Genomic DNA, 25,587 nt, shown 5'->3' with positions numbered 1-25,587 from the left:
ACTCACAAAGGCCCTGCCTTCCTCTGAAATGTGGCTCTGTGTGTTACACCCAAAGATGCTTTCTGATTCCCGGGGAGGCTTTAGACATCAACCCAGGAGCCTGAGTGAAGGGGCAGTTGCAGCAGTCTTGGGTTTTCCTTAGCCAGAGTGCAGAGACATCACATGCATATTTGTGTATATAAGGTGTGGGGGAGTACATAATCTCCACCTCCTCTGAGGGGAAAAGAGTTATTGTCCATGTCAGATTTGTTTAGAAACAATAGAAAAAACACATGTTCCCCACTAAGATAGAAAAATAAGACAACTTCATGGGAAGACCTATTGTTTCCATGTCCAGGTGGTCTGTGCCCAGCCACCAGCATTCCTGGTCCCCTAACATTTGAGTCACACATGTGCTCAGACTGACCAGGTCCAGCCAGGAGTAGGAGACTGGATTTTAGGGCCTCTTGCTAGCGCCTGGGAGGTGGGCTGGGCCCTGCTGGAGGCTCTGGAAGAAGAATCACCTCTTCCCTGGTCCTGCCTTCAGCTGCTCCTGGCTGCAGAGAAGTCATCATGTTGACCTGTTGCTCAGTAATGCCCTGTCCTGTGGTCAGCTGCTCCCAAGTCACCTGTGGCCCCGGGCAGAGCCTCCCCTGCCTGTCAGAATCCCCTGTTTGGTTCTTCATTTCCCAGGTACCAATTTCCTGAGCTCCTCTGATATACCTGTTATTTGGTGGCATTCCCAGAAACGTGGGGTACAGACCCATCCCTCTGGAAGCTGAGCCTCTGATGTATGTCTCTGATGTATGTGCATGTAGGGGGATGGGGGGAAGCAGGATGATCACATGTGCACCACCCAGGAGCTGGCAGGGGCCCTCCCCAAACCCACTGAATCAGAATCTACACCTTACAACTTTCCCGGGTGATGTACATGCACATTACAGTTGGTGAGACACTGCCCTGGAACACTTGTTTAATAAATATTTGTTGACTGATGGTTAATCTTCATCTCTATTCTGTAAATGGGAGGTGGCCATTTTAAGGATGAAGAAGCTGAGGAAGTTCATGCAGCCTGTAAGTAGCATTGGTGGCCAGATGGATGTCTCTAAAGCTTGTGTCCCACCTGTAACAGAGGAGCCCACCAGAGGGTGCTGGGAGGCAGATTACAGTTGCCTCCAAGATGGGTCAAACAGATGAGGACTTTCTCCTCTCTGGGCCTCCTTCAGCCCTGGCTTGAGTAGGGGCTACAGCCCTGGCAAAGCCCTGCAGCCATTTTCTTGGCATTTGCTTTCCCAGGGCTGTTTTTGGGTATTTGTGGATGAGTTGTTCAGAAAATTTGCTTTTATATTTCAACCTAACATCCGTCATCTTGGTCTAGAATGGAAGCCCACTCCTCTCCTACCCTATTCCCCAGGCCCTGCCATGGCCCCCCTGTGAGCCCACTGACCCCTGACCAACCATGTCAGATCGGGGAAGGCCCTGGAAAGGAAATGTTCCCAGCCGATTCCAGGTGCAGGTGACATATGTTCAGATGAAACAGCTCCATTACCATTCTTGTTTGTTTGGTAAAAAGGGAACATCATCCATTTACTCTGTATTAAAAATAATCAGGCTGGGCGCGGTGGCTCACGCCTGTAATCCTAGCACATTGGGAGGCCGAGGTGGGCGGATCACGAGGTCAGGAGATCAAGACCATCCTGGTTAATACAGGTGAAACCCCATCTCTACTAAAAATACAAAAAATTAGCTGGGTGTGGTGGCAGGTGCCTGTAGTCGCAGCCACTTGGGAGGCTGAGGCAGGAGAATGGCATGAACCCAGGAGGCAGAGCTTGCAGTGAGCCGAGATGGCACCACTGCACTCCAGCCTGGGTGACAAAGCGAGACTCCATCTCAAATAAATAAATAAATAAATAAATAAATTAATTAAAAATAATAAAAAATAATCTAGGCTGGGTGCGGTGGCTCATGCCTGTAATCCCAGCACTTTGGAAAGCCGAGGCGGGCAGACGACTTGAGGTTAGGAGTTTGAGACCAGCCTGGCCAACATGGTGAAACCCTGTCTCTACTAAAAAAAAAAAAAGAAAGTACAAAAAATTAGCTGGTCGTGGCGGCATGCGCCTGTAATCCCAGCTACTTGGGAGGCTGAAGAATCGCTTGAACCTGGCAGGCGGAGGTTGCAGTAAGCCGAGATCACACCACGGCACTACAGCTTGGATGACAGAACGAGACTCCGTCTCAAAAAAACAAAAATAATCTAGAATGCTTTGGTTTCAAGGCCCTTCTAGGATGGCCTGTCTGCAGTGCTGCCCACTGCCTTGGCAGAACCCTCTGCATTTGACTCCATGTGCTCATGGCTGTGAGCCCTGTCTTCCACTGAATTCCAAGCCTCTTGAGTACAAGTGGTCATTTCTTTTGTACCCTCAACCAATCTCCCTCTCTCCTTTCCTGAAGCCCCACCTGTCAGCCTAATGAGGTCTGCTCCTGGTGTCCAATATAATCTGTGAAGTTCTTCCCTTCACTTCTTCTTGGGACATTGTCCTTGCCTTTTTTCTTCACTCTGCACATAGCTGTGTCCTTACATTCTCCTCCGACACAGTTCAGTGCGTCCTGTGCTGAGAGCTTCCCTTGGTTGTTCAGCCTGCAGCATCGTCCCCCTCCTCCCAGCTCACTTGGACCTCAGCTCAGTATGCACGTCCATTCTCCCCAGCTAGGGGTCAGTATGTTCCTCCACCGAGTGTCTGACCTCTTGCAGTTGTATCCCCCAAGGCTCCTGGCCCACCTCCCACAGGAGGAAGTAAAATTTGTCAGCAGTTGATTCAGCAAACTTACCTGCCGGGGATGCCAAGTTAGGGTCACTTCCCTTGAGGGAGTGGCAGGCGGGTGAGCAAAGCATGCTCCTGGAGGGATGCAGCTCCAGGAGAAGCAGCTGTTTGGAAGACCCCAGAGTGGCTGGTCTGCTGCTCCTGCCATGGCTCACTGGGGCAGTATGGCAGACTTCCTTCCTGGCCGTGGTGTCTCGGCCATATGGCTGTCTCTAGTTCTGTCCCATGGGAAGCTCTGCCTTGACTCTTGACTTTTTGGACACCAGAAAGGGCTATTTGTGAAGAGTTCCCTCTGGGCTGCTGCTTCTGGACAGCCCAGCCCCTGATGGGAGTAGAACACTTAATAAAAAATAATCTAGGCTGGGTGCGGTGGCTCCGCAACCTGATAGGTTGAACAGTGCAAGGTCTTGTTTGCCAGGTTTGGGGTCTGTCTGCCTCTACAGCTCCTTAAAACTCTGTAGTAATAAGCCTTTGGGCAATTGGCATTGCATCATCTTCATGGGTGAGAACCTAGAGATAAAGATTGTGTTGCCTTCAAGTCCATGGATCTAGATCCAGGCCTCGAGGGTCTGTCCCTCAGCAGCAGGCCTCAGGGCTCTTCTCAGGCGCCCACCCCTGGCTCTCTCGCAGGGCAGTGAGAGCTGCAGCAGGGGGTCCATGTGAGGTTTGCATGGGGAGGGATTCAGGCCTTTCCAGCCTTGTCTCCTAATAGAGTCTGGTCCCCCTGTCTCCTCTGGCACTGCCTTCAGCAAGGACAGAGAATTTTCAACTCCAGTTATCTGACTTCACTCTCAGCTGTCTTGCATTGTTTTATACAGACAAAGCTTTCTTATTCAGAGGGGCTGCCAGGAGTGATGCTTGTAAGGCTTATTTTTATAGGGCTTAGCCTGGGCCCCAAGAAGCATCCGGCATAGGCCAGTATCCTGAAGTGTTCTACCACATGCCCAAGGTCTCACCTCAAGACAAAATAGGCTGCATTCCAGCCGGTAGTGCTGCTGCTGTGTATCTGGAATTCCAGTTTCTTAGCTTGGAGATGGCAAAGTCCTCACTGCCCCACCTGACCTCAGCCCAGCCAATCCTGTATTTCAGGAATTTTCCCCTCAGTCACCATGCCTCTGGGGATCAGTTTCTGCATAACCAGACTTATGGTTGTAATGACAAATGTGCAACTCCAACTAGTTGGAAAGTCGCAACAAAAAGGAGGAGGGACTGGATATTTATGGTCCCTTGAACTAGAAAGTTGTTGGAGCAGCATGGCATCAGGCATAGCTGAATCTGGGGGCTCAGCTATTGAGGTCTGTTGAGGTCTTCCTCAGCAGCTCCAGGAGTACGTGGTTCTTACAGCATGGCACCCACAACCTCAGAAGGAGAGAGTGCCTGGGGAAGCGTCTCATGGACCTGGCTTGGTCTCATGCCCACCCTGGAGCCAATGTGGTGCCCAGCACCTAGGATACTGGGCTGGTGCCAGGGGTGGGATATCCCCCACCTGAATCCTGTGGACTGAGATGTGGGAATGGTTCCTCAAAGAAAACCAGGGTACGGTTACGAAAGTAGGTAAAAGGCATGGAGGCAAACCCCAGAGCGCAGGCAGAAATGATTCACCCTCTGGTTACACCAGTAGTGGCAGGGTCAGGCTGTGGACGTCCCTCTTTCTGACTCCAGCGTTCGGGCTTGTTCGATTGAAGCACTCTTGCAGAGGGAGGTGAGATCCAGCTAGTTGTGGGTCCTTCACAGGTGAGCTGGGTGGTGAGCCTGAACTTGAGGATGAATCACCTACAGTTGAGGGGAAGAGGTGCCTTCCAGCAAGGGAAGGCCAAAGGGAAGCCCTGGGGGAAACAAGGGGAGGTGGCTTGTTTGGAGGTGCAGTGTAATCATACTTCTTGGAGCCAAGAGGAGGTGTGTGTGGGATGGATTGGGAATGAGTGTGAGGGCCCAGAGCAGAGAGCCCACAGTAAGGCTCAGGGTGTCTCTCTTCACTGGGTTTCTAGAACTTTGGCTGCGGGTCACCACACCATGAGGTTCAGCACAGCCTGTTCCCCCTCAAATCAGGCTCACCTATGGGTCAGCACGCTGTCTAGGGCAATCTTCTCTAGGGTCTGGAGCTGAGGGGTCTGGGCCCTAGACTAGGATGAAGCCTTTGTGGATCCAGAGTAACAAATTTTGCTACTTTTTTGTTGGTCTGAGCTCTAAGGGTTATTCCCTGGCTTTGATTGGCATCCAGGATGTTTCGGGGCCTGCTCTTTGGACATCTCCAGCTTTAGCCGGTTCAGCCTCCTCCAAGCTCTGGTGGGCCTCTTCCATTTCTCTAGCACTAGCTCAGTGTGCTAATGGCATGGAGAGTGACTCCCATTTCTCCAGCCATTCATTCTACCTTGAACCTGGCAGACCTTAGTCATTGGTGCCTAATTTAGGGTTCATTGTGGCTCTATGGATGGAGCACAGGCTCCTTGAGAATGGGTCCTGCCCCCAGCGTCAGCCTGGCCGGCTCGTGTTCTCCTTTACCTCACACCCAGCGCCAGGGAGGTCCTGGTGCCCTGACCCTCGTGCACATGAACTGTGCACTGCAGTGACATGCTAGGTTGTGAAGCTGCTGTGCAGAGTCAAAAGGTGAAATGCCCTCAGCAGCCAGAAGGATTATGATCTGCAGATTCTCTTCTCCCTGCCCCTTGAAGATGAGCTTCTTTTTTTACTGTTCTCTTTTGATCAGTGCAACCCCAAGGTATTCTGCTGTCCCCTGGAATTGTGTGGCTGATTAAAACTTTTTAAAAAGAAAGAACACTACGCTGCTTCCAGGACAGGATATGATAGCATACTTGGTTTTTGTGTTTTTAGCCTTGGTATGGCAGGAATTCACTGTTGATTTTGGCTTCCCTCTCCAAGGGGTGTGGGCTGTGTGCCTCACATGGACAGGAGCTCAGTCCTTGTGGCACTGCTGTCTTGGACCTAGGTGAGAGGTTGGCTTCCAGATGGAGAAGGAGGAGCAGGCTGCTAGGGGATCAGGCCTCATCCAGCCAGAGACCTGGAGCTAGTCGACACTGATGCTTTTAGCTGAGGGGTCTTGGAATTCATCTGTTTTCCCTGGATTCATTTTTTTTTTTTTTTTTTTTTTGAGACAGTCTCGCTCTGTCACCCAGGCTGGAGTGCAGTGATGCGATCTCGGCTCACTGCAAACTCTGCCTCCCGGCTTCAAACGATTCTCCTGCCTCAGCCTCCAGAATAGCTGGAATTACAGGCTCGTACTACCACGCCCAGCTAATTTTTTGTATTTTCAGTAGAGATGGAGTTTCGCCATGTTAGCCAGGCTGGTCTTGAACTCCTGACCTCAAGTGATCCGCCCGCCTCAGCCTCCAAAAGTACTGGGATTACAGGTGTGAGCCACCATGTCCCGCCTAGATTTTTTATTTGTAACTCTGGAGAAGGGTTAAACCCCTACCTAAGAGGTTATTATGAGCATCACTTGAAAATATTTTCTAAGTGCATACTTTTTTTTTTTTTCTTGAGGTGGAGTCTTGCTCTGTTGCCCAGGCTGGAGTGCAATGGCGCGATCCTGGCTCACCACAACCTCCGCCTCCTGGGTTCAAGCAATTCTCCTGCCTCCGCCTCCCGAGTAGCTGGGATTACAGGCATGCGCCACCACGCCTGGCTAATTTTGTATTTTTAGTAGAGATGGGGTTTCTCCATGTTGGTCAGGCTAGTCTCGAACTCTCAACCTCAGATGATCCTCCCACCTCAGCCTCCCAAAGTGTTGGGATTACAGGTGTGAGCCACTGTGCCCGGCCAGCATACTTTCTACTCTTTATAATATTTCATCTAATTTAATGATCATGGCTACACTACGAGCTAGGCATTATTAGTAACTCCATTTTGTATTTGGGGAAACAGACTTAGCACTCTGTGAACATTTTGAGGTGTATCTTTCTAGTCTTTTTTCCCTATAGGCTTATATGTGCTTTTAAAATGTAAGTTCATATGGTCATGTTTTATAATCTGCTTTTTAAAAAAGTTAGTATTTCATGAGTCATTTTTCAGTACACCTCTATGTCACTGTAAGTAAGTTCATAGCATTTCATTGTAACGTTCTAATTTTGTGAAGTCCCATCATTGGACCCGTATACTAAATCTTTTTTTTTTTTTTTTTTTTTTGGCCATTATAAACAATACTGAAATGGATATCCTTGAAGCTAAATTTTGCATACATCACTTTTTTTTTTTTTTTTTGGTGGAGATGGGGTCTATGTTGCCAGGGCTGGTTCTGAACTCCTGGGTTCAAGCAGTCCTCACACCTCACCCTCCCAAAGTGCTAGGATTACAGGTGTGAGTCACCACCCCCAGCTATTTTTTTTTTTTTTTTTTTCCCAAGATAAATTCCTAGAAGGTAGAATTACTGAATCATAGAGTATACATTTTTTGGAGACTTTGATACAGAAGCCAAATTGCCTGTTTTTGTTTTTTTTCATAAAAAAATAGTGTTGGCTGGGCGCGGTGGCTCACGCCTATAATCCCAGCCCTTTGGGAGGCCGAGGCGGGTGGATCACCTGAGGTCAGGAGTTCAAGACCAGCCTGGCCAACATGGCGAAACCCCGTCTCTACTAAAAATATAAAAATTAGCCAGGCGTGGTGGCGCGTGTCTGTAATTCCAGCTACTCAGGAGGCTGAGACAGGAGAATTGCTTGAACCCAGGAGGTGGAGGTTGCAGTGAGCTGAGATTGTGCCACTGCACTCCAGCCTGGGTGACAGAGCAAGATTCTGTCTCAAAAAAGAAAAAAAAATGTGTTAAATAGACATACCATAGAATTGACCATCTTAACCACTTTTAAGTGTACAGTTCGGTACTAAGACACTGTTGTGCAACCAATCTCCTGAACTCTTCTAACATTTGCATTATTGTGCAACCAATCTCCAGGATTCTTTTACCTTGCGAAACCAAAATTCTATGCACATGAAACAGCAACACCCCATTCCCTCCTCCCCTAACCCCTGGCAACCACTCTTCTATTTTCTGTTTTTATGAATTTGATTACGCAAGTACCTCATGTAAGAGGAATCATACAGTATTTGCCTTTTTGTGTCTGGCTTATTCACTTAGTAAAATGTCCTCAAGGCTTATCCATATTGTAGCATGTGTCAGAATTTCCTTCCTTCTGAAGGCTGAATAATATTGTATTGTATGTATGTATATATGCCATTTTGTTTATCCGTTCATCTGTCAATGGACCCTTGGGTTGCTTCTACATTTTAACTATTGTGAATAATGCTGCTATAAATGCTAGTGTACTAATATCTCTTTGAGACCCTGCTTTCTATTCTTTTGGGTATATACCTGGAAGTGGAATTGCTGGATCATATGGTAATTCTATTTTTAAATGTTCTAATTTTAACAGAGTGATCTGTGAGGGTTCTTTCCTACCTGGCCTTTCAGTTTGCCCCCAAGAGCTGAATGAATTGCATTTTTTCACTTTTTCCCCTGGCTGCAGGGTACCCAAGTCTGGGATTCATCTTCCATGGGTGCTGCAGCTGTCCCCATGCCCTTTGACAGGCTGGGTAGGTGGGAGGGAAGGGGTTCTGTTGCTGAGGAAGTTTTCTGTTTTCTACCTCTGCATCCAGGGCCCAAGGCTCCAGGGTTCCAAGGGTGGGGCTTCTTGGAAGGGTGGCTGCCTGGGATGTGATGAGTCATTCAGACTGAAGGAACTGGGACCAGCCTGGTGTTGGGCCTGAGGCTGTGCCAGGATCAGCTTGGCTCCAAATCGAAAGTTCTGAGTTAATGAAAAAGCAAGTCCTCCTCTTGCAAGGGTCCTCTCCTAGAGCTGGGTATTGGCACAGAAAGGCCCTTGCTGGTGGGAATCACAAGGCAGTGCCTGCCCCACAGGGCTGCATTACAACCCTCCGATCTCTCAAGGACTGGGCGCAGGGCAGCCCACCTTCATCCTGGATTGAGCGCTGTGGTCTGGCCGCTTGTGCAGAAGCGCTCACGGGGCAGAGGGTAAAGAAAAGAAACCCAAGCCTGGGGTACCTGGGTGGACTTCCAATCAGATGTTTGTGGACAGGAAAATAGACCTTATCAACCAGGGGACAAATACAAGGTTCCCGGCCCCTTTTTATGGGCAGAACTGGGTGACTGGGCTGTAAACTTGCTTAGGAAAAGCCACTGCCAGCTCCAGAAACTTTTTGGCCCTGTGTATATTGGAAATTGCTTTATAGAGGACTGCCTCAGTGAATGTACCCCTCTACTTTGAACTTTTATTTCTCTGAATCATGACAGCTCCCTTCAAAAAGGCATTATCTCCATTATTTTTAGATAAATTTTCATATAGTGACATGTACAAATCTTACCTGTATAATTTCATGAATTGGGCCAGTGTAAATATCCATGTGACCAGTACCCTAATAAAGATACAGAACATTTCTATCACCACAGAAAGTCCCCTTGGGCTCTTTTCTAATCGGTCTCCACCCCAGGCAACCACTGTTTTGTTTTTGTGTGTGTTTTTTTTTTTAAGAGATAAAGTCTCGCTATGTTGCCCAGGCTGGTCTCGAACTTCTGGGCTCAATTGATCCCCTGCCTCAGCTCCCACAGTGCTGGGATTACAGATGTGGGCCATCACTCCTGGCCTTATTTTCTATTGATATAGATTAATTTGCTTTTTTGAATAAATGAAATCATACAGTATGCATTTTTTTATGTCTGGTTTCTTTTGCACAATGTAATTTTTAAGTAATTCATTTGTGTTATGTGTATATAAGAGTTTGTTTTAAAAAAAAAATCTGGGCCGGGCACGGTGGCTTACGCCTATAATCCCAGCACTTTGGGAGGCCGAGGCGGGTGGATCACGAGGTCAGGAGATCGAGACCATCCTGGCTAACACGGTGAAACCCCATCTCTACTAAAAATACAAAAACAAAATTAGCTGAGCTTAGTGGTGGGTGCCTGTAGTCCCAGCTACTCGGGAGGCTGAGGCAGGAGAATGGCGTGAACCCAGGAGGCAGAGCTTGCAGTGAGCCAAGATCGCGCGCCACTGCACTCCAGCCTGGGCGACAGAGCGAGACTGTGTCAAAAAAAAAAAAAAAAATCTGAGTAGTATTCCGTTACATAACTGTACCACAATTTGTTTATGAATTCTCCAAGAATTTTTTTTTTTGAGACAGAATCTTGCTCTGTCACCCACACTGGAGTGCTATGAAGCAATCTCAGCTCACTGCAACCTCCGACTCCCTGGTTCAAGTGATTCTCCTGCCTCAGCCTCCTGAGTAGCTGGGATTTACAGGCACGTGCCCCCATGCCCAGCTAATTTTTGTATTTTTAGTAGAGACAGGGTTTCACCATGCTGGCCAGGATGGTCTCAATCCGACCTCGTGATCCGGCTGCCTCAGCCTCCCAAAGTGCTGGGATTACAGGCATGGGCCACCACGCCTGGCCCACGAAATATTTTTTAAGTAGAGAGGGAGGAACTCCTTTGGGCTGTACACTTGGCTACATGAATACGCTCATTCATCTACGCATCCATCTGCATGCTTCCTAAACCCTAGGCCCTGGCCATCACTGGGGTGCAAAGATCAGTCGGAAATGGGTAGAGAGGATGATGACAATGCAGCAAAAGGGCACATACATAGGAGATGTAGCCAGACTGTTCAACTGGTTTAGACACAGGGAGGCTTAACTCTACCTGGCAGGGTTTCGGAGAAGAGGTGGCTTTGCTTTGAGCTTTTTTTTAAATTGAGATGGGTCTTGTTCTGTCACCCAGCTGGAGTGCGGTGGCATAATCTTGGCTTACTGCAGCCTTCACCTCCCAGGCTCAAGCGATTCTCCCACCTCTGTCTTCTGAGTAGCTAGAGTCACAAGTGTGCGCCACCAAGCCCAGCTAATTTTTTCTATTTTGGGGGAGACGGGGTTTCACCATGTTCCCAAGCTGGTCTCAAACTCCCAAGCTCAAGCAGTCGCCTGCCTGGGCTTCCCAGTGTGCTGGGATCACAGGCGTGAGCCACTTCGCCTGGCCTGCTTTGAGCTTTCAAGAAGGATGGGATTTGGGGTTCTTGGAGAAGCATGGTGGGGAGGCCCCTGCTGGGAGTGGAAGGAACAAATGCCACACAGGGAAGGTGGAGGCCCACAGACCATTGTTCCTGAATTCACAGCTTTGCAGTGGCCAGCCCTCTGGAGGCTTGGGGCTGGCAGCTTGAACTTGCCAGTAGCTGGCATCACCCATCCCAGTGCTGGACCCGGAGGTGTGGCAGGAGGGAGCCCAGCCTCAGCACATCTCTCCGGGGACCACAAGGCAGCTGTGTTGAAACAGATCCACTCTATGTCCCCTGGAATTGGCTGTGCCCTGCCACCTGCAGTTGGTCTCCTGGGCTAGGCCTCTGAACAGTTCATAGGTTCGCCCCACCTTCCTGCAGGGTGGATAGGCTGCATGTCTGGGGAGCAGGGGCTGACCCAGCTCTGGCAGTGAGCAACGAGGCCTGCCTCCTTGATTCTTTCTCAGTTCCTCTTCCCCCTTTAGTCCTCTGGAATAAGGATCCTCCCCCTCCTGGTTGTGAGTCATTTGGCAGTCGTTGACACCCAGTGACCTGGGCACATGGGTCTTTGTGTTGAGCAAGGACCTTCATGTTCTCTGCCCGCTTTCCTCCAGGCCAAGGCACCCGAACTTTGGATCTGGTCACACCCCAGCCTGGCAAAGGGACAAGGTCACTGAATCTGTGTGCATGGGAATGTGGCTAAGAAAAACAATAATAATTCCTTACCTTATATTTGCAGAGCACTTTGTACTTTGTCAGACATGCCCAGGCTTGTGTTTTTTCATCCAGCCAGCAAATGCTTGTCCAGTACCTACTGTGTGCCAGGTGGTAGAAAAGTAAACACGATTAGGTTGATGTCTTGAAGGAGCCTACAGTCTGGGGAAACATATGAACAAATAAGTATAAGAAATGGTGAGTCAGGAATGTGTATAGACTGGGGCTTAAAGGAGGAATGTTTGGTTATACCAGGGAATATCGGGAAGGGCTTCGTAGAGGAGGTGGCATTTAGTGGGTCAGAATGTGAACAGTAATTTTGGGTAGACTTGGTGGGGTGGATACATTCCAGGCAGGAGGAACAACTTGAGCAAGTCAAGAAGGCATCCTACAACCTAGCAGTTGGGAGCAGGAGGTTGGTTGTGGATATGGCAGGTAAGGCGAGAGATGAGGCTGGAGAATTGATACCAGGAGGGCTTGGTATGGAGCTTCCAGAGGTTGGACCTTACACTGTAGCAGTGTGGACCCCTGGAGAGTTTTAGAAGGATCCCTCTGGGGATTAGAGTGAGACTGGAGGCAGGGAGCCAGTTAGGAGGCCTATGTAGTCATCCACTTAGGAGATAAAACCTGAAATAAGGTAGTAGGAAGAGAGGAAGGGAAGGTTTGAAGTGTTGAGGACTTGGTCATTAGGTGGATGTTGGGGCTTATAGGGCAGGAAACAGTTGAAGATTCTTCTATTATACATCCCTTCAGTAAGTTCATCTTGAGCCTCTACTTACTACATGTAAAGTACCTAAAGTACTGTGTGGGCGCAAAGATGAGACAGACATTGACTCTCCCCGTTGGGAACCAATAGTTCAGAAGGACAACACTCTCTAGTCAGGTCTATATTAGCTCCAAGTGACAAAAAAAAAGAAGGGAGGGAGGCAGGGAGGGAGGGAGGAGACATGGGAGCTATTTAATGGCGCTCATACACTGGAAAGTTCCAGCAGGTAGAGCTTCAGGCAAAGCTGGATCTAGGTACTCAGTCTCTTTAGGAATCCACCCTTCTCCATCATGTCGTACCTTTTCTCTGCATGGATTTCATTTTTTTCATGACTAAGAGTTTATTCAGTATTTTTCCTGTCTTAAAAAAAAAGTAACCTGACGCAAATAGAGTTGTTTTTCTGTACAGCATTAATTTCTAGTAAGGCTAACAATGCTATATCCCTTCTGTGTTTCTTACAGATTGTGTTTATTTTTTGAGCTTTTTGTTTTTGGCCTTGAAGCTTTTATTTAAAAAATTTTTTAAATTGCAGTGAAAAAGCCCCTTACAACATAAAATTTACCATCTAAACCATTTTTAAATGTACACTTCAGTAGTGTTATTTATGTTCACATTGTGTAGACTTCGTTTTAAGGCAGGTTTTCTCTAACATTTCTAAGCTGATGTCTGGTACCAGCTTAACAACTCCAGTGGAAAGAGTGACAATTCTGAGACTAGTTTTTATTGGCCCAGATTAGGCCATGTGCCTACACTTAGCTGATTGCCATGGCTGTCATGATCAGCTGAGATTGCAAGAGAGGTGGTCAAAAGGAGAGCAAGGTGCTATTACTGATAAATGGGAAAGTGGATGTCCCCTGCAGGCAGAGATCTGAGCATGGGTAACTTCTGCAGGGAGGAACTGTTGGGTTCCATGGGAAGTGTGCATGTAAAATGCTGCATAACTCGAGCACCTACTATGTGAGGTGCTGTGCTAGGGTTGTGGTTGTCCAAAAAGGTTCACATTTGCCCCCATGGAGCTATCAGCTAGTTGGGGAGAGAAGAGCTGGCCAGAGATGACCGAAATATAGTGTAGAAAGTGGTGAGCACCAGGAGGGTGGATGTTTTTCTTCTAACAACTGGAAATGTAACCAAGTAACCCCGTCTTCAGGCCAGAATTCATTGTGGCCCAGGTGGTATTGGGTCCAGATAGTATTATGGTAAAATATCCTCTTTTTCCTAGTCATGGGCTCACAACTGTATGCTTTTCATTTAACCAAAATGCACCCTGAGGGGCTCTTTGAGGGGACAGAGACCTTGTTGCCCATGTCCAATCCTATTCCCTCTTTAAATCCAAGGCCCAGGAGCAGAATGGAGCCCCTGAAATTAAGGCTTGTGGAACAGCAAAGTGAAGGGAAGGGGAGAAACTTGTCGTCATGTTTTATGAAGGAGATAAGAGTATGGAATATCTGGCTGGCTTTTGCAGTGCAGCCAGGTTTTCCAGGAGTGGCATCAGAGAGAGAATGGAAAGAGAGAGGAAAAAGTACAGTGGCAGAAGAGGAGCTCGAGAGCCTTCCAGCCACCGCATGGTGCAGGGAAACCCTTGCTACCCTCATTTATCCCCTGTCAGGGAGGGCCTCAGTGCCCAGTGCGGTGGAGGATGCATCCCTCCCACTGCCACAGGTTGCCGGTTGAGGTGAACTGTTTCCACCCGCAGGGAGCTAAGGAAAGAAAGAAAGAAGCCTGTACGCAAAGTCATACATTCACACAAACAAACGGCGTGCTTCCAAACAAAATCCCCAGTCGAGGGACTGAGTGGAGTTCTGAACCCCCTGCCTCAGCTCCAGATACCTTCACAGGCAGCTGAGTTCCTATAGTGACACAAATGTAAATGCTCAAAATGCCCAAATGGTGCCAGTAGTGGCCAAGTCTGCACAGAATGAAGTCCCAGGACACCCAGAAGAGACAGAAAAAAGTTGGGTACAGTCCAACTTGCTCACCCAGTTTCAAGGTTGCCGGCTTCTTCAGAGGTCACTTTCTTTGTACCAGTGAAGCATTGGAGGCAGCAGATGTCGTGCCAGGGGGTGAAAGGGAGGTTTCCCCAAAACAGGAACGTTTTGGCAGCTGCTGAGAAATCCCCTTAACATTCCTATCCTGGAGTCCAGTAGCCAGGAGCAGCTGGTGCTCCCAGGCAGCCCCCGCCTTGCCTGGTAGTGAAACCAGGCTGATAGGCTCAATTGTCCAAAGTGTGCTGCAGTCCTCATAGGGGCCACCAAAATTGTAACTGAAACACAGTTCAGTCACTCGCCACTTGCAGAGTCCAGTTAACAAGAGCGAGGTCTGGAATGAAGTGACTTTATTCCAAAGCTTAGCTTAGGGGAAAAGGTACAGGCTCCTGCCTTTAAAGATAACCACTTCACTTCCTGGGGAAAAAGCAGGGGCTTTTAAAGGGGTACTTGGCATGAATGCCATGCAGAGGAGGGAGCGAGCAAGTGCAGGGTCTGCATGACTTGCCTTGGTGGCTTACCTACCAGGTGGTCGAGCTGGCACCATCGCGGGCAGAGCTAGGTTGTAAAGTGAGCGTTGCTTCAAGATACTCTCCAGTTGGGAGAGAGTTCCCTCTCAGTCACACATTAGGATGTAAATTGACTGTTGTCTCTAGAGTCAGTCTTCTGGTGGGTAAGTTCTGGATCTGGAGCTTCTAAGTCAGCACATGGATAAGCTTGCTGTGTAGGGAGTGTCTGGTGAAAGGAAGGTAAAGGTTATTGCATTTCTAAAGAGCTAAGTAGGAAATGGGGAACTGGGGAAAAGGAGGAAAGAGGAAAGAAAAAAATAAATATTTTTTAAAAACCTCATTCTCTTTCGCTTAGAAAAATGGGGATACTGCGTTACAGAGGAGGGGTCAGGAGTGGCTTCCCCGGGGAGTTGGGCTGGGGTGATGCAGTGTGATTCCCCACGTGCTGTTCCATCGCTTACTCCCAGCCACTGCTAACACCACCGTTGCTTCAGCTTCCTCCCTCCCCTCCGCAGACCTCCGCCTCCTCCTGGCTGCACCAGAGTGTGTGCCCCCTCAGATGAGCCCACCTTGGGCCCATGGGGAGGGCCTGGAGTCAGGGGGTCCGAGCAGGGCAGGTCTGAGGCGCCCTCTTCCTCCTGCAGGCCTCTCTCTGGAACGCCTACCCAACTCCATCGCCTCCCGCTTCCGCCTGACGGAGAGGGAGGAGGAAGTGATCACCTGTTTTGAGAGGGCCTCCTGGATTGCTCAGGTGTTCCTGCAGGAATTGGAGAAGGTGAGCTGGAAATAACACCGTGGTAGGAGCTGCTCTCTATTGAGCACCTATGTCTATGGATCCCACTAAACCCATACGTCACCTGTGTGCTAATTAGAAGTCACCTTCTCTGTCCCCCAAAGACACTCTACTTCATAGTTGGAAAACCCATTATAGTATACTGATTCCACTAGAATGAGACTCTTTACTGGAAAATAGTTTGATAAATGAGTCCATGCCCATCTGCTAGGATGTTTAATAGATGAGCTTTAGGAGATTGAATCATTTGCTCACCATTCTTTCCCTGGCAGGGGTGGAGTCTGCCTGAGTCTTGCAGTTGGACATCCTTCCCTGCTCTCGGTGTCCCAGAAGCTCCTCCCTGGGTCCTGTGAGGAAGCAGGATCTTGGGACTCCTTCTCCGAGCCTTTCAGAGGCTGGTAAAAGAGCTGGTCAGCAGGGCTCTGGCAGTTTTCAGATCCCTATCCCTCCCCACTCCCTATGGTGGGTCTGGGTTAACTGTCTGCAGGGTATCAAGTACAGGTGTTAGCAGTGTTTGTGATAAGTATCCCAGCCCTTCCCCTTCTGGGAGGCTCTGGTTTATTTTTATGTATTTTTTTTTACTTTTATTTTTAATTCTTATGCATTTTATTTATTTATTATTATTTTTTAGATGGAGTCTTGCTCTGTTACCCAGGCTGGAATTCAGTGGCACGATCTCAGCTCACTGCAACCTCTGCCTCCTGGGTTCAAGCGATTCTTCTGCCTCAGCCTTTCAAGTAGCTTGGACTACAGGCGCCTGCCACCAAGCCCTTCTAATTTTTGTATTTTTAGTAGAGACAGGGTTTCACCATGTTGGCCAGGCTGGTTTTGAACTCCTGACCTCAGGTGATCCACCTGCCTCAGCCTCCCAAAGTGCTGGGATTACAGGCCCATGCCCAGCCTCCATTTTATTCTTTTTCCCTCCACATCTTAATACTATGCCATGAGGGGCCGTTGGTTCAATGCCAAGGGGACAGGCAACTATATTCAACAGAGATCCTGCTAGCCCTTCTTGAGTGCCTGCTTTTGTGTCAGACACAACTCCAAGCACTTTACATTCATTCTATAATTTAACCCTCACACTGACTGGATGAAATAGGCCCTGTTGTCATTCCCATTTTACAAGTAAGAAAACAGATTTGAAGACGAGTTAGCTTCCCAGAGTTTACCTCATTAATAAGTGGTATTGGCAGGATTTGAACCCAGGGAGTGTGGCTGTGAATACTCGTGGGGAAGATATTGGGGGTGATGCTCAGGTGTTCTGTGGAATAGATAATTTAACATGTTAGATGGAAGGTTCTAGAGCAGCATAGATTAGGATTGGTGCCCTGAAGGAGGAGGTGGTCATGGGCCGAGAGACTTAGAGCCCAGGAGACACTTGCACCTCACCTGCCTTGGCAGATGCCAAAATGTCAGTCCAGTACCCGTTTTTGTGATGGGCCATTTTGGAAGAGTCCACCCCAGGCCAGGTCATTTCCCCTAGAGCAGGATTCTCAACCTCAATGCTGTTGACATTTGGGGCTGGAGAATTCTTTGTTGTTGGTGAGGGCGGGGGGCTGCCGTCTATATTATAGGATGTTTAGCAGCATCCTTAGCCTCTCCCCACTATGCCAGTAGCACTATCCCCCCTCGTTGTGACAACCAAAAATGTCTTCAGTTACTGGCAACTGTCGCCTGAGGGCAAAGTCACCCCCCTGCTGACAGCCACTGCTTTAGAAGATGTCTGCTTGATTGGACTTCAGGAAGAAAGGAGAAATGACCGATGGGCTCAGCAAGTTTAGGACTTGAGTGCCCGTTCTTTGGCAGGGGCCACTTAGAGACTCAGCATGGTTGAGTTGACCTCCACCAAGGGGGAATGGGTCACTGCTAGACAGTAGTAGTGTTTTAGGAGCTTTTCATATTTGCATTGCATGTGGTTGGGAGGAAACTTTCATGGAAAAGATAAAGTCTGCTGCTCAGCTGGAAGCCTAGGCTTTGGACTTTCAAAAGGGGATTAAGGCGATGAGCTATAATGCCAGGCACTGTACTATCCCTGTCAAAGGTCTGATGATGATGTCCAGGGCTGGAATCAGTGCCTGGTAGCAGTGGGCAGACAAACGGGACCCTATAGTTGTTATCTTAAGTTGAGGGAGGGCAGGCCACAGAATCTTGTGCATCCTCAGAAATACTGTGTGTCCCTCCTGAGACCCAGTCCCGACCTCTGAGGAACTAAGACCTTCTCTTAAATCTCCTTTGAATTCTGAAAGAGGAGCTGGATGCCTCATTGATTTTTTTTCCCCTCAGATTAGACAAAGGAAATGGTATACAGAAGGCAGGCCTGTCTGGTTGGGCTGGAGGACCCTGTTAGAGCTGAGGCTTTTAGGCGACAGCTCAGTTAATGAGGTAATTGTTCCTCAGCTTTTCCTGGAACCAGAGGGGTCTGAATTCTCTGGATGTTCTGACGTTCCATGCTTGCTTGAGAGGGGCAGTACAGTGCCTGGCATATAGCAGGCACTCAGATGTTTGTGGAATGAATTAACTGATATATAGTAGAAATAGCCTGGAATCCATACCTGGCTAGGCTTGAGTTTGAGGTCCAGACTGACACCAGCTTTGTGACCTTAGGCATTAAATTATTATTGGTGGATTGATTGGGACAGAGTCTCACTCTTTTGCCCAGGCTGGTCTGGAACTCCTGGCCTCAAGCGATTCTCTTGCCTCGGCCTCCCAAAGTGCTGGGATTATACACGTGAGCCACCACGTCTATAATTGACACTTTTGACCTTAGACATTTTCTGAGCCTCAGTTTTCTCATCTGTAAAATGCAAACGAAACCAGCCCAGTAGGACTGTTGTGAGGCATAAGTAAGATTTGGGCTTGGGTGGCGATTTTGTAAGAGTTTCATTTCCCTTTCTCTTTCCTTAACTGGAGGTGCGGCATGGACAGTGGTGAGACTCAGGAGACACAGCTCCTGTCCTGTGGGAGTGAAGTCTGGTGGGAGCTGAGGTTTGCATACACAGAACAGGGAAGCAGTGCTGCGTGAAGCGGTCTCTCTACCATGTGCTCAGGCAGTGAGTGCTGTCTGGTTGAAGAGTGGGTGCTCAGCATGGCTCTGGACAGACAGGGAAGTCCTCCTGCAGTAGAGGGTAAGAGTAGAGAGGGGAACCTGACTGCCTGGCTCCGCCACCACCTGCCACGTTAGTGGCCTTGGGGCAGGAAGAGACCCTCTCTGTTCTCACCTGTGAAATGGAAATGATGACAGTTCCTACCTAATAGAGCTGCTCTAAGGACTAAATGAGCTAATGAATTTAAAGCTCTGTGATTGTTGAATGAATGTTAGGGGCTTAGTGCAGTGGTTCATGCCTGTAATCCCACCACTTCGGGAGGCTGAGGTGGGAGGATTGCTTAAGCCCAGGAGTTTGAGATCAGCCTGGGCAACATAGTAAGACCCTGTTTCTTTAAAAAAAAAAAAAAAAAAAAAAAAGACACAGGGTTTGTGGGCGTCTAACAGTTGGATGGGGAAAGAATGCTTTAGACATATTTTGAGTTAAAGCGAGTTAGATTAAGCCTGGTCTGAGAATGCAACAATGTGCCCCTGAACAGCTGGGACTGGGATGGTGATGAGGCCACCTCCTCTTGCTGAGTGACCCTCTGCCTCAGAACTTTGAGACAATGGCTCTCTCTCTGTTCCCCTTCCCAGACCACAAATAACAGCACATCAAGGCATCTGAAAGGCTGTCACCCGGTTGACTATGAGCTCACCTACTTCCTGGAAGCCGCCCTCCAGAGCGCCTATGTGAAAAACCTGAAGAAGGGGTAGGTCACTGGTAGTTAAGTGAATGGGAGAACGATTCCCCTAGGCTGGGGCTTTTGACGTGGCCTTAAGGCTGCTCTCCCTCTTCTCTGGCCTGTGCACACGTGCTCTCCCAAGAGGATCGGTGGGAACTGGCTTGTGTCACATCTTGTCAGACAGGAGTGTGCAGAGGTGTTCTTAGTGGGAAGGGCCACGCTTCAGGAAGCCACAGAAGCAATAAAGCCTGTGTGTGCTTGGGGGAGACTGCCAAGAACAGAAACAGGAGTGGGCATTTCAAGAGGGGAGGGTGGAGGGCATCTGGAAGGTGATGTTGAAAAAGCAAAGGACAGTGAGCTGGCCAGTGGGTCTGGTTTTGTCTACTGTTGTCTGCAGTGTGAATGAAGTTATTTGGTTCCTCTGAGCCTCACGTTCCCCAAAAACCCAATGGGAAGGCAGTTTCCTGTTCATTCCGGCTTTTAAGGAGTGGTGAGGGACGAGGGAAAGTATGGTAGAAGTAAAGTTCTGGCATCACGCTGGGGCTGTGGCTGTCCCTGCTGATGAGGCAGTAGAAGTGCTTGTTTTCCTGTGGGTTGTCTTGAGGGTCCCTGGAATACTGACCTATCTGAGACCTAAGAACCGTAGTGCCTGGAATGCCTTCCGTAGGGTTTTGCTCCTGGGTGAAGCAAGACCTGCCTTGTTGAATAATCCAGGGGGTGGCTGTTGTTAGGCCAGGAGTGGTTGTTTCATGGGGTGTGTTGGGTGGTAGCAGGGGAAGGAGAAGCTTCAAGATGAGGAGTGCATATTGGCAGCAAGCGTCGCTTCAAGGCTATTCCGCAACTGGTCCTGTCTGCTGGCAACATCTCCACCAGTCTGGGGACTCCCAGGCGGGAGCTGAGGTTTCTTGCCTGTCTCTGCAGCTGAGGCTTTGGGCCCCTTCCTCTGCATCATTACAACCTTTCACAGACACGATGGGCTGGGGCTGGAGGACATCACTGACGAGAGGAGCGGACCCATAGGTGCCAAGTGCAGCCATCCCCTGTGCGTGGTCACACCCTGCCTCACTCAGCCTTCCATGGCCATGGGTCAGGCCCAGTAGGTGTGACCACCTCCTCACACACAAGGAAACCAAGGTCAGGCTCACACAGCTTTCTTGTCACTGACTGCCTGGAGTTCTCTGAGGCCTGTGTGCCATTTTTAGTTTGATTTATTTTGTTTATTTTGTTATATTTCACTTTATGCATTCTTTTCATTACATGCTTTTGAATACGTGATTGTTGCATATGGTACTTGTTTAGTCGGATAAAGCAAACTTACTGTTTTCTTCTACCCTATACTCTTTTTTTTTTTTAAGACAGATCTTCCTCTGATATCCAGGCTGGAGTGCAATGGTGTGATCACGGCTCACTGCAACTCCCGCCTTCTGGGCTCAGGTGATCCTCCCACCTCAGCCTCCTGAGTAGCTGGGACAACAGGCATGCACCATCGCACCTGGCTAATTTTTTGTATTTTTTGTAGAGAGGGAGTTGCACTTTGTTGCCCAGGCTGGTCACAAACTCTTGGACTCAAGTGATCCTCCCGCCTCAGCCTTCTAAAGTGCTGGGATTACAGGCGTGAGCCACTGTGCCTGGCCCTACTTTATACTCAATACAACACAGGTCATTTCTGTGACCAAATGTGGGTTTTTTTTCCACGACTCACAACCAGTTCTCTGACACCAGCTGGGTTTCCAACAATTAGATTCACCTCTGATGCTAACCGTCAGGCTTGATCTGGGCCCTGGCCGGGGCAGGGGAAATGGAAGGAGTCTGGGAGGGGCACAGAGGCTCAGTCCCATGAAAGACTGCCTTCCATAGCAGATACCAGTCACAGGTAGCAGGTCCCTATGTTACCAACAACTTCTGTCTCAATTGGCTACAAATCAGGTTTCCACGACCTCTTCTCAGATCCATAAGTTGCCAGAGCAGTTCATGGAACCCAGGAGAGCAGTTTACTTGCTAGATGACTGGTGTACAATACCACGTAAAATGGTACAGCCTAGCCAGGTGGAAGAGGCGCATAGGGCTAGGTATGCGGAAGGCATGCGGAGCGTCCAGGGCCCCTCTGGGTGCACCACTGCCGCATGTCCAGCAACCTGGAAGCTCTCCAAGCCCATGCTTTTGGGTTTTTATGGCTGCTCCATTATGTAGGCATGATGTATTAAATCATTGGCCACTGGTGATCAGCTCAACCTTCAGCCCCTCTCTGGCCCTTGACAGAAAAAATTTGCTGATCCCCCCCCACTTTAAATAATTACTTTAAACATTTTGATACATCTTTTGTGTTTTTCTATGTGTAGATACACAGATGTATTTTTTTTTTTAACAACCACGACAAAATAGTATCCTAGAGGACACACTGCTTGTAGCTTGCTCTTTCCACCCAGGCTTAGCTGTGAGCCTCTTTTCTTCCTGCTTATCTCCCTTCCCCACAAAGTTGCTCGATGTGGGGGTTGAGGAGCAGGTGGGCTCAGAGCTATGTGGGGCTGGGCACATAGTGGACTGTGGCAGGTCAGGCTTGATCTGGGCCTTGGTGGGGGCAGGGGAAATGGGAGGAGTCTGGGAGGGGCAGAGAGGGTGGGATGAGGCTGAGGATTGTAGGACAGTAGGAATCTGCAGGAGAGGGTCCATGGCCAAATAAGTTTGGGAAACAATGGATTGAAGACCTCTGAGACTCTCTAGAACCGGAGCCTGAGGTGGGCCGTGAATCTCTAGGAGGCGGCAAAGGCCTGTGAAGCTGCTGACTGTTCGATGTGGTGCCCTTGTATGGAGTGGGTCTCCAGGTGCTCTGGGACTGCCAGGGGAGCATTCTGACCAAAGCACATGGTTCTGGCCCAGGCAGCTTTTCCATCTAGCAGGTATCCCTGCCCAATGGAGCTGCTTATCAATAACCTTGAGCTTGAGTTCTCAATTGCCTGGAAGAGAAGGAGGTGGAGTTGTTTGTCCAGAATGTGGAACAGGCTGTGGTGAGGTCACTTCCAGGAGGCAGTGGCTGTGATGACTGCAGCAGGCAGGTGGACCTGGGCCTTGGGGAGGCAGTCCTGCCCCAGCAGGACCCTTGGCCCAGGGGAGGCCTGTGCCCTCTTCTCTTTCTCTCCACCCTGCCCTTGCGGTTGTGGGGACAGGCACGCACGAGTCCCTATCTTCCAAATGGAAAGAATAGGGTGGAAGGAGCTGGGAGCAGTGGCTTACATCTGTAATCCCAGCACTTTGGGAGGCTGAGGTGGGAGGATCGCTTGAGTCCAGGAGTTTGAGGTCAGCCTGGGCAACATAGGGAGACTTTGTCTCTACAGAAAATAAACAAAATTGGCCAGGCTTAGTGGCATGCGCCTGTAGTCTCAGCTACTTGGGAGGCTGAGGTGGGAGGATCATCTGAGCCTGGCAGGCGGAGGTTTCTGTGAGCTGTGATTGTGCCACTGCACTACAGCCTGAGCAGCAGAGTGAGACCCTCTGTCAAGAAAAAAAAAAAAGAATAGGTTGGAAGGGCCCCTACTGGGAAACAGGCTGCCTCCCTTTCTCTCCTCATGCCTGGCAGACAGGAGAGTAAGAACCACAGCTGTGGAGTCAGCACACCTGGGAGTGAATCCCAGCTCTTATGACAAGCCTGTGTGTGCATGGGCAAGTCCCTTGAGCTCTCTGAACCTCTGCTTTCCTTATCTGTAAGGTGGTGGTAAGGACCGTGCTTGCCTTCTCATAGTGTTGTTGTGGGGATCAAATTATATGTGAAGGCCCACCCACCCATCCACCAGGGTGCCTGATAGATGACAGCTGCCTGGAATTCATGCCTGTAATTCCACAGCTTTGGGAGGCCAAGGCAGGAGAATTGCTGGAGACCGCAAGTTTGAGACCAGCCTGGACAACATAGTGAGACCGTCTCTACAAAAAAAAATTATTTTTAATTAGCTGGACATCATGGTGTGCACCTGTGGTCCTAGCTGCTCGGGAGGCTGAGGTAGGAAGGTTGCTTGAGCCCAGGAGATCGAGGCTGCAGTGAGCCATGATCCCACCACTGCACTCCAGTGTGGGCCAACAGAGCAAGACCCTGTCTCAAAAAAATAAATAAATAAATAAAAATAGAAATAAAGGAAAAGGAAAATCAAAGCCAGTATTATTATTTGTTTTATTATTTTTGTGTAGTCCACAGCTGGACAGGCTGCTGGCCCAAATATGAGTCACCTTTTGTTTTCTTTCTGTAATTTCTCAAGTGGTAGGCCAGGGAGGTGATGGTGTCTCTGGAATATGTGGATGTGGAGGCTGGGAGAGCCGAGGCAGTTCACCCGCAAGGGTAGGGCCCGCCATGGACTCCTGGGCTGCTTGGACCACCTGTGCCAGAGATGGGGCTGAGGACGGCCCAGGGGCACTGAGAAGCACAGCTGCCTGGCTCCACCTCCACCACCTGCTTTTTTGATCCTTTTTCGGTTGCTGAGCTTTGGTTTCAGAGAAACGGTGGCCTGGAGGTCTGGTTCCTGTTTTCATGGCCCGGCAGTTGAAGCTGGAGACCACCACTCCCAGATGGCTGCTGCTTGGAGCCCCCTTGTCTTCCACTGCCAGTTGTGAGCTCCCAGGGATGAGTCTGGGGGACCCGAAGAGAGGCCGTCCTCAGCTCTGCCTGCAGAGATTTGAGAGGAGCAGGGGTCACCACTCTAACTCCTCAGTGACTTATGAAGCCCGGCGCGGACCTGGGGCAGTTGTGCCTGTAAGGCAGGGGTGGCCTGCTGCCAGTTTTTTTGTAAATAAACTTCTGTTAGAACACAGCCATGCCCCTTCATTTACGTATAATCTCACCACAGACTGGAGTAGCTGCATTTGGGACCTTATGGGAAAGTCTGTAAAATTTGCTGTCTTTATTTGCCCTTTAGAGAAAACAGTTTGCTGAACCCTGCACTCCCTCCCTCGCAAGGACCTGTATAGGCATGAAGGCCAGAGGGGCTGTTCTTATCTATGAAAGCTTCCTGGAGTGGATTTCGTGGGGAGGGGACAGTTCTAATTTCAAAATACTCTGTCTCCTTCATTCATCCATTTCAGAGATATTTCTTAGGATAATGCATGCACTTAGGAAGTGCTAAATTCACACCAAGCACTTGCATGTCTGTTAGTCCTCCCAGTATTCCCTGAGGGAAGCGCCATAGTTAGCATCCCTGCTTCACAGATGGGAAATCGAGGCACGGGGAACAAAAGTGACTTGTCCTTGGTAGAGCCAGGATTCTGTGCACAGGGCCCGGCTGACTTTCTTAGCTGGTGGTCTTATCTGATAGGCTACACTGCCCACAGCAGGAATCCTGTTACAGAGCTGAGCCCCTGGGGATGCTCATGCCCTGCAGGTGCTGTGTCCCAGCTTCTGGTGTGAAAACTTTGGTGGGTGCCCTCGCCATCTGGAGGAAGTAAGGGTGAGGCCCTGGGGTTGGAGGCCACTCTGTGGCCCTGAACAGGTTCCCCCTCTGCCCCTCTAGTTGGCTTTCTCCCCTCTAAGATGGGGCTTCTGTTTGTCCATGTCCCAGAGGGTGTGAGGGTCCAATGAGAGGGAAGCAATGCAAAATACCTGGAGTATTTTCACAGCTGTTAACTTCCTCTCCATTGAGAGCCCCCCCACAGCCACCTCTAGGGGCTGCCTGCTCCCCTTCCCCACAACTGAATTTTCTGCAGGTATGACTTTAGTGTGAACGTCAAGGACAGCCAGGAGGGAAAGGGAGAGAGACCAGCGGCAGTCATGCTTCTGCTGGGGGCCTGGCTGGACCATGTGCTTGGTGTATAGTGCTTTGGGAAGGCCAGGTGACCCCATTCACTAGTGAGGGAGGCTTGGAGAGGTTGAGCCACTTGCCCGAGCTCACCCACTGGGATTCCAGCTTCGGGCCTGAGCGGCCTGGAAACTCATGCCATTTCCAAATTTGGGGGCGTTGAAGGACAGCCTGGGCAGCCCGTGGGTGTGTGGGAGAAGCCAGGGCCTGGTGACAGCTGGGAGCATAGAACTGATCCACAGGGCGCTGACTCCCACCCCTCTGGGACCCTGAATCACCATTCTCAAAGGATGTCTCCTTGCAGGTGGTCCCACCCTCCCTAGAGCCTGCTTCCCCCTGTCTCCACTCTGTGCTGAGGCCACGCATGAGGGTTGTGGGTCAGTGGGTATGCAGTGCTGCAGTGGGTGGAGGTGTTGACTGACCATCACCCCCGAGAAAGCCCAAGTGCTTTCAGTCACTTTCTGTTCCTGTAG

The 25,587-nt window shown here is 49.5% G+C and overlaps 1 protein-coding gene across 11 annotated transcripts in view; it reads left to right on the top strand.

Annotated features, from left to right (window-relative positions):
• Nucleotides 1-25,587, top strand: part of TTC7A (tetratricopeptide repeat domain 7A) — a 159,649-nt gene that overhangs the window by 43,246 nt on the left and 90,816 nt on the right. For 8 of the 11 annotated variants that reach the window (XM_054547586.2, XM_063713683.1, XM_054547585.2 and 5 more), the window contains 2 exons: nucleotides 15,424-15,554; nucleotides 19,252-19,367. The exons of 1 other annotated variant lie outside the window; for it this stretch is intronic. In XM_054547586.2, coding sequence (XP_054403561.1) covers nucleotides 15,424-15,554; nucleotides 19,252-19,367 — 247 coding nt within the window. Of the gene's footprint in view, nucleotides 1-15,423; nucleotides 15,555-15,945; nucleotides 15,971-18,596; nucleotides 18,623-19,251; nucleotides 19,368-25,587 lie in introns of those variants that run through there. 2 more of the 11 variants (XM_063713682.1, XM_024242703.3) reach the window with 2 other exon arrangements.

This window comes from Pongo abelii, chromosome 12 (assembly GCF_028885655.2).
Source record: "Pongo abelii isolate AG06213 chromosome 12, NHGRI_mPonAbe1-v2.0_pri, whole genome shotgun sequence".
NCBI lineage: Eukaryota > Metazoa > Chordata > Mammalia > Primates > Hominidae > Pongo > Pongo abelii.
The sequence above is the reverse complement of the archived record's forward strand: the minus strand, read 5'-3'. Positions and strand labels throughout refer to the sequence as shown.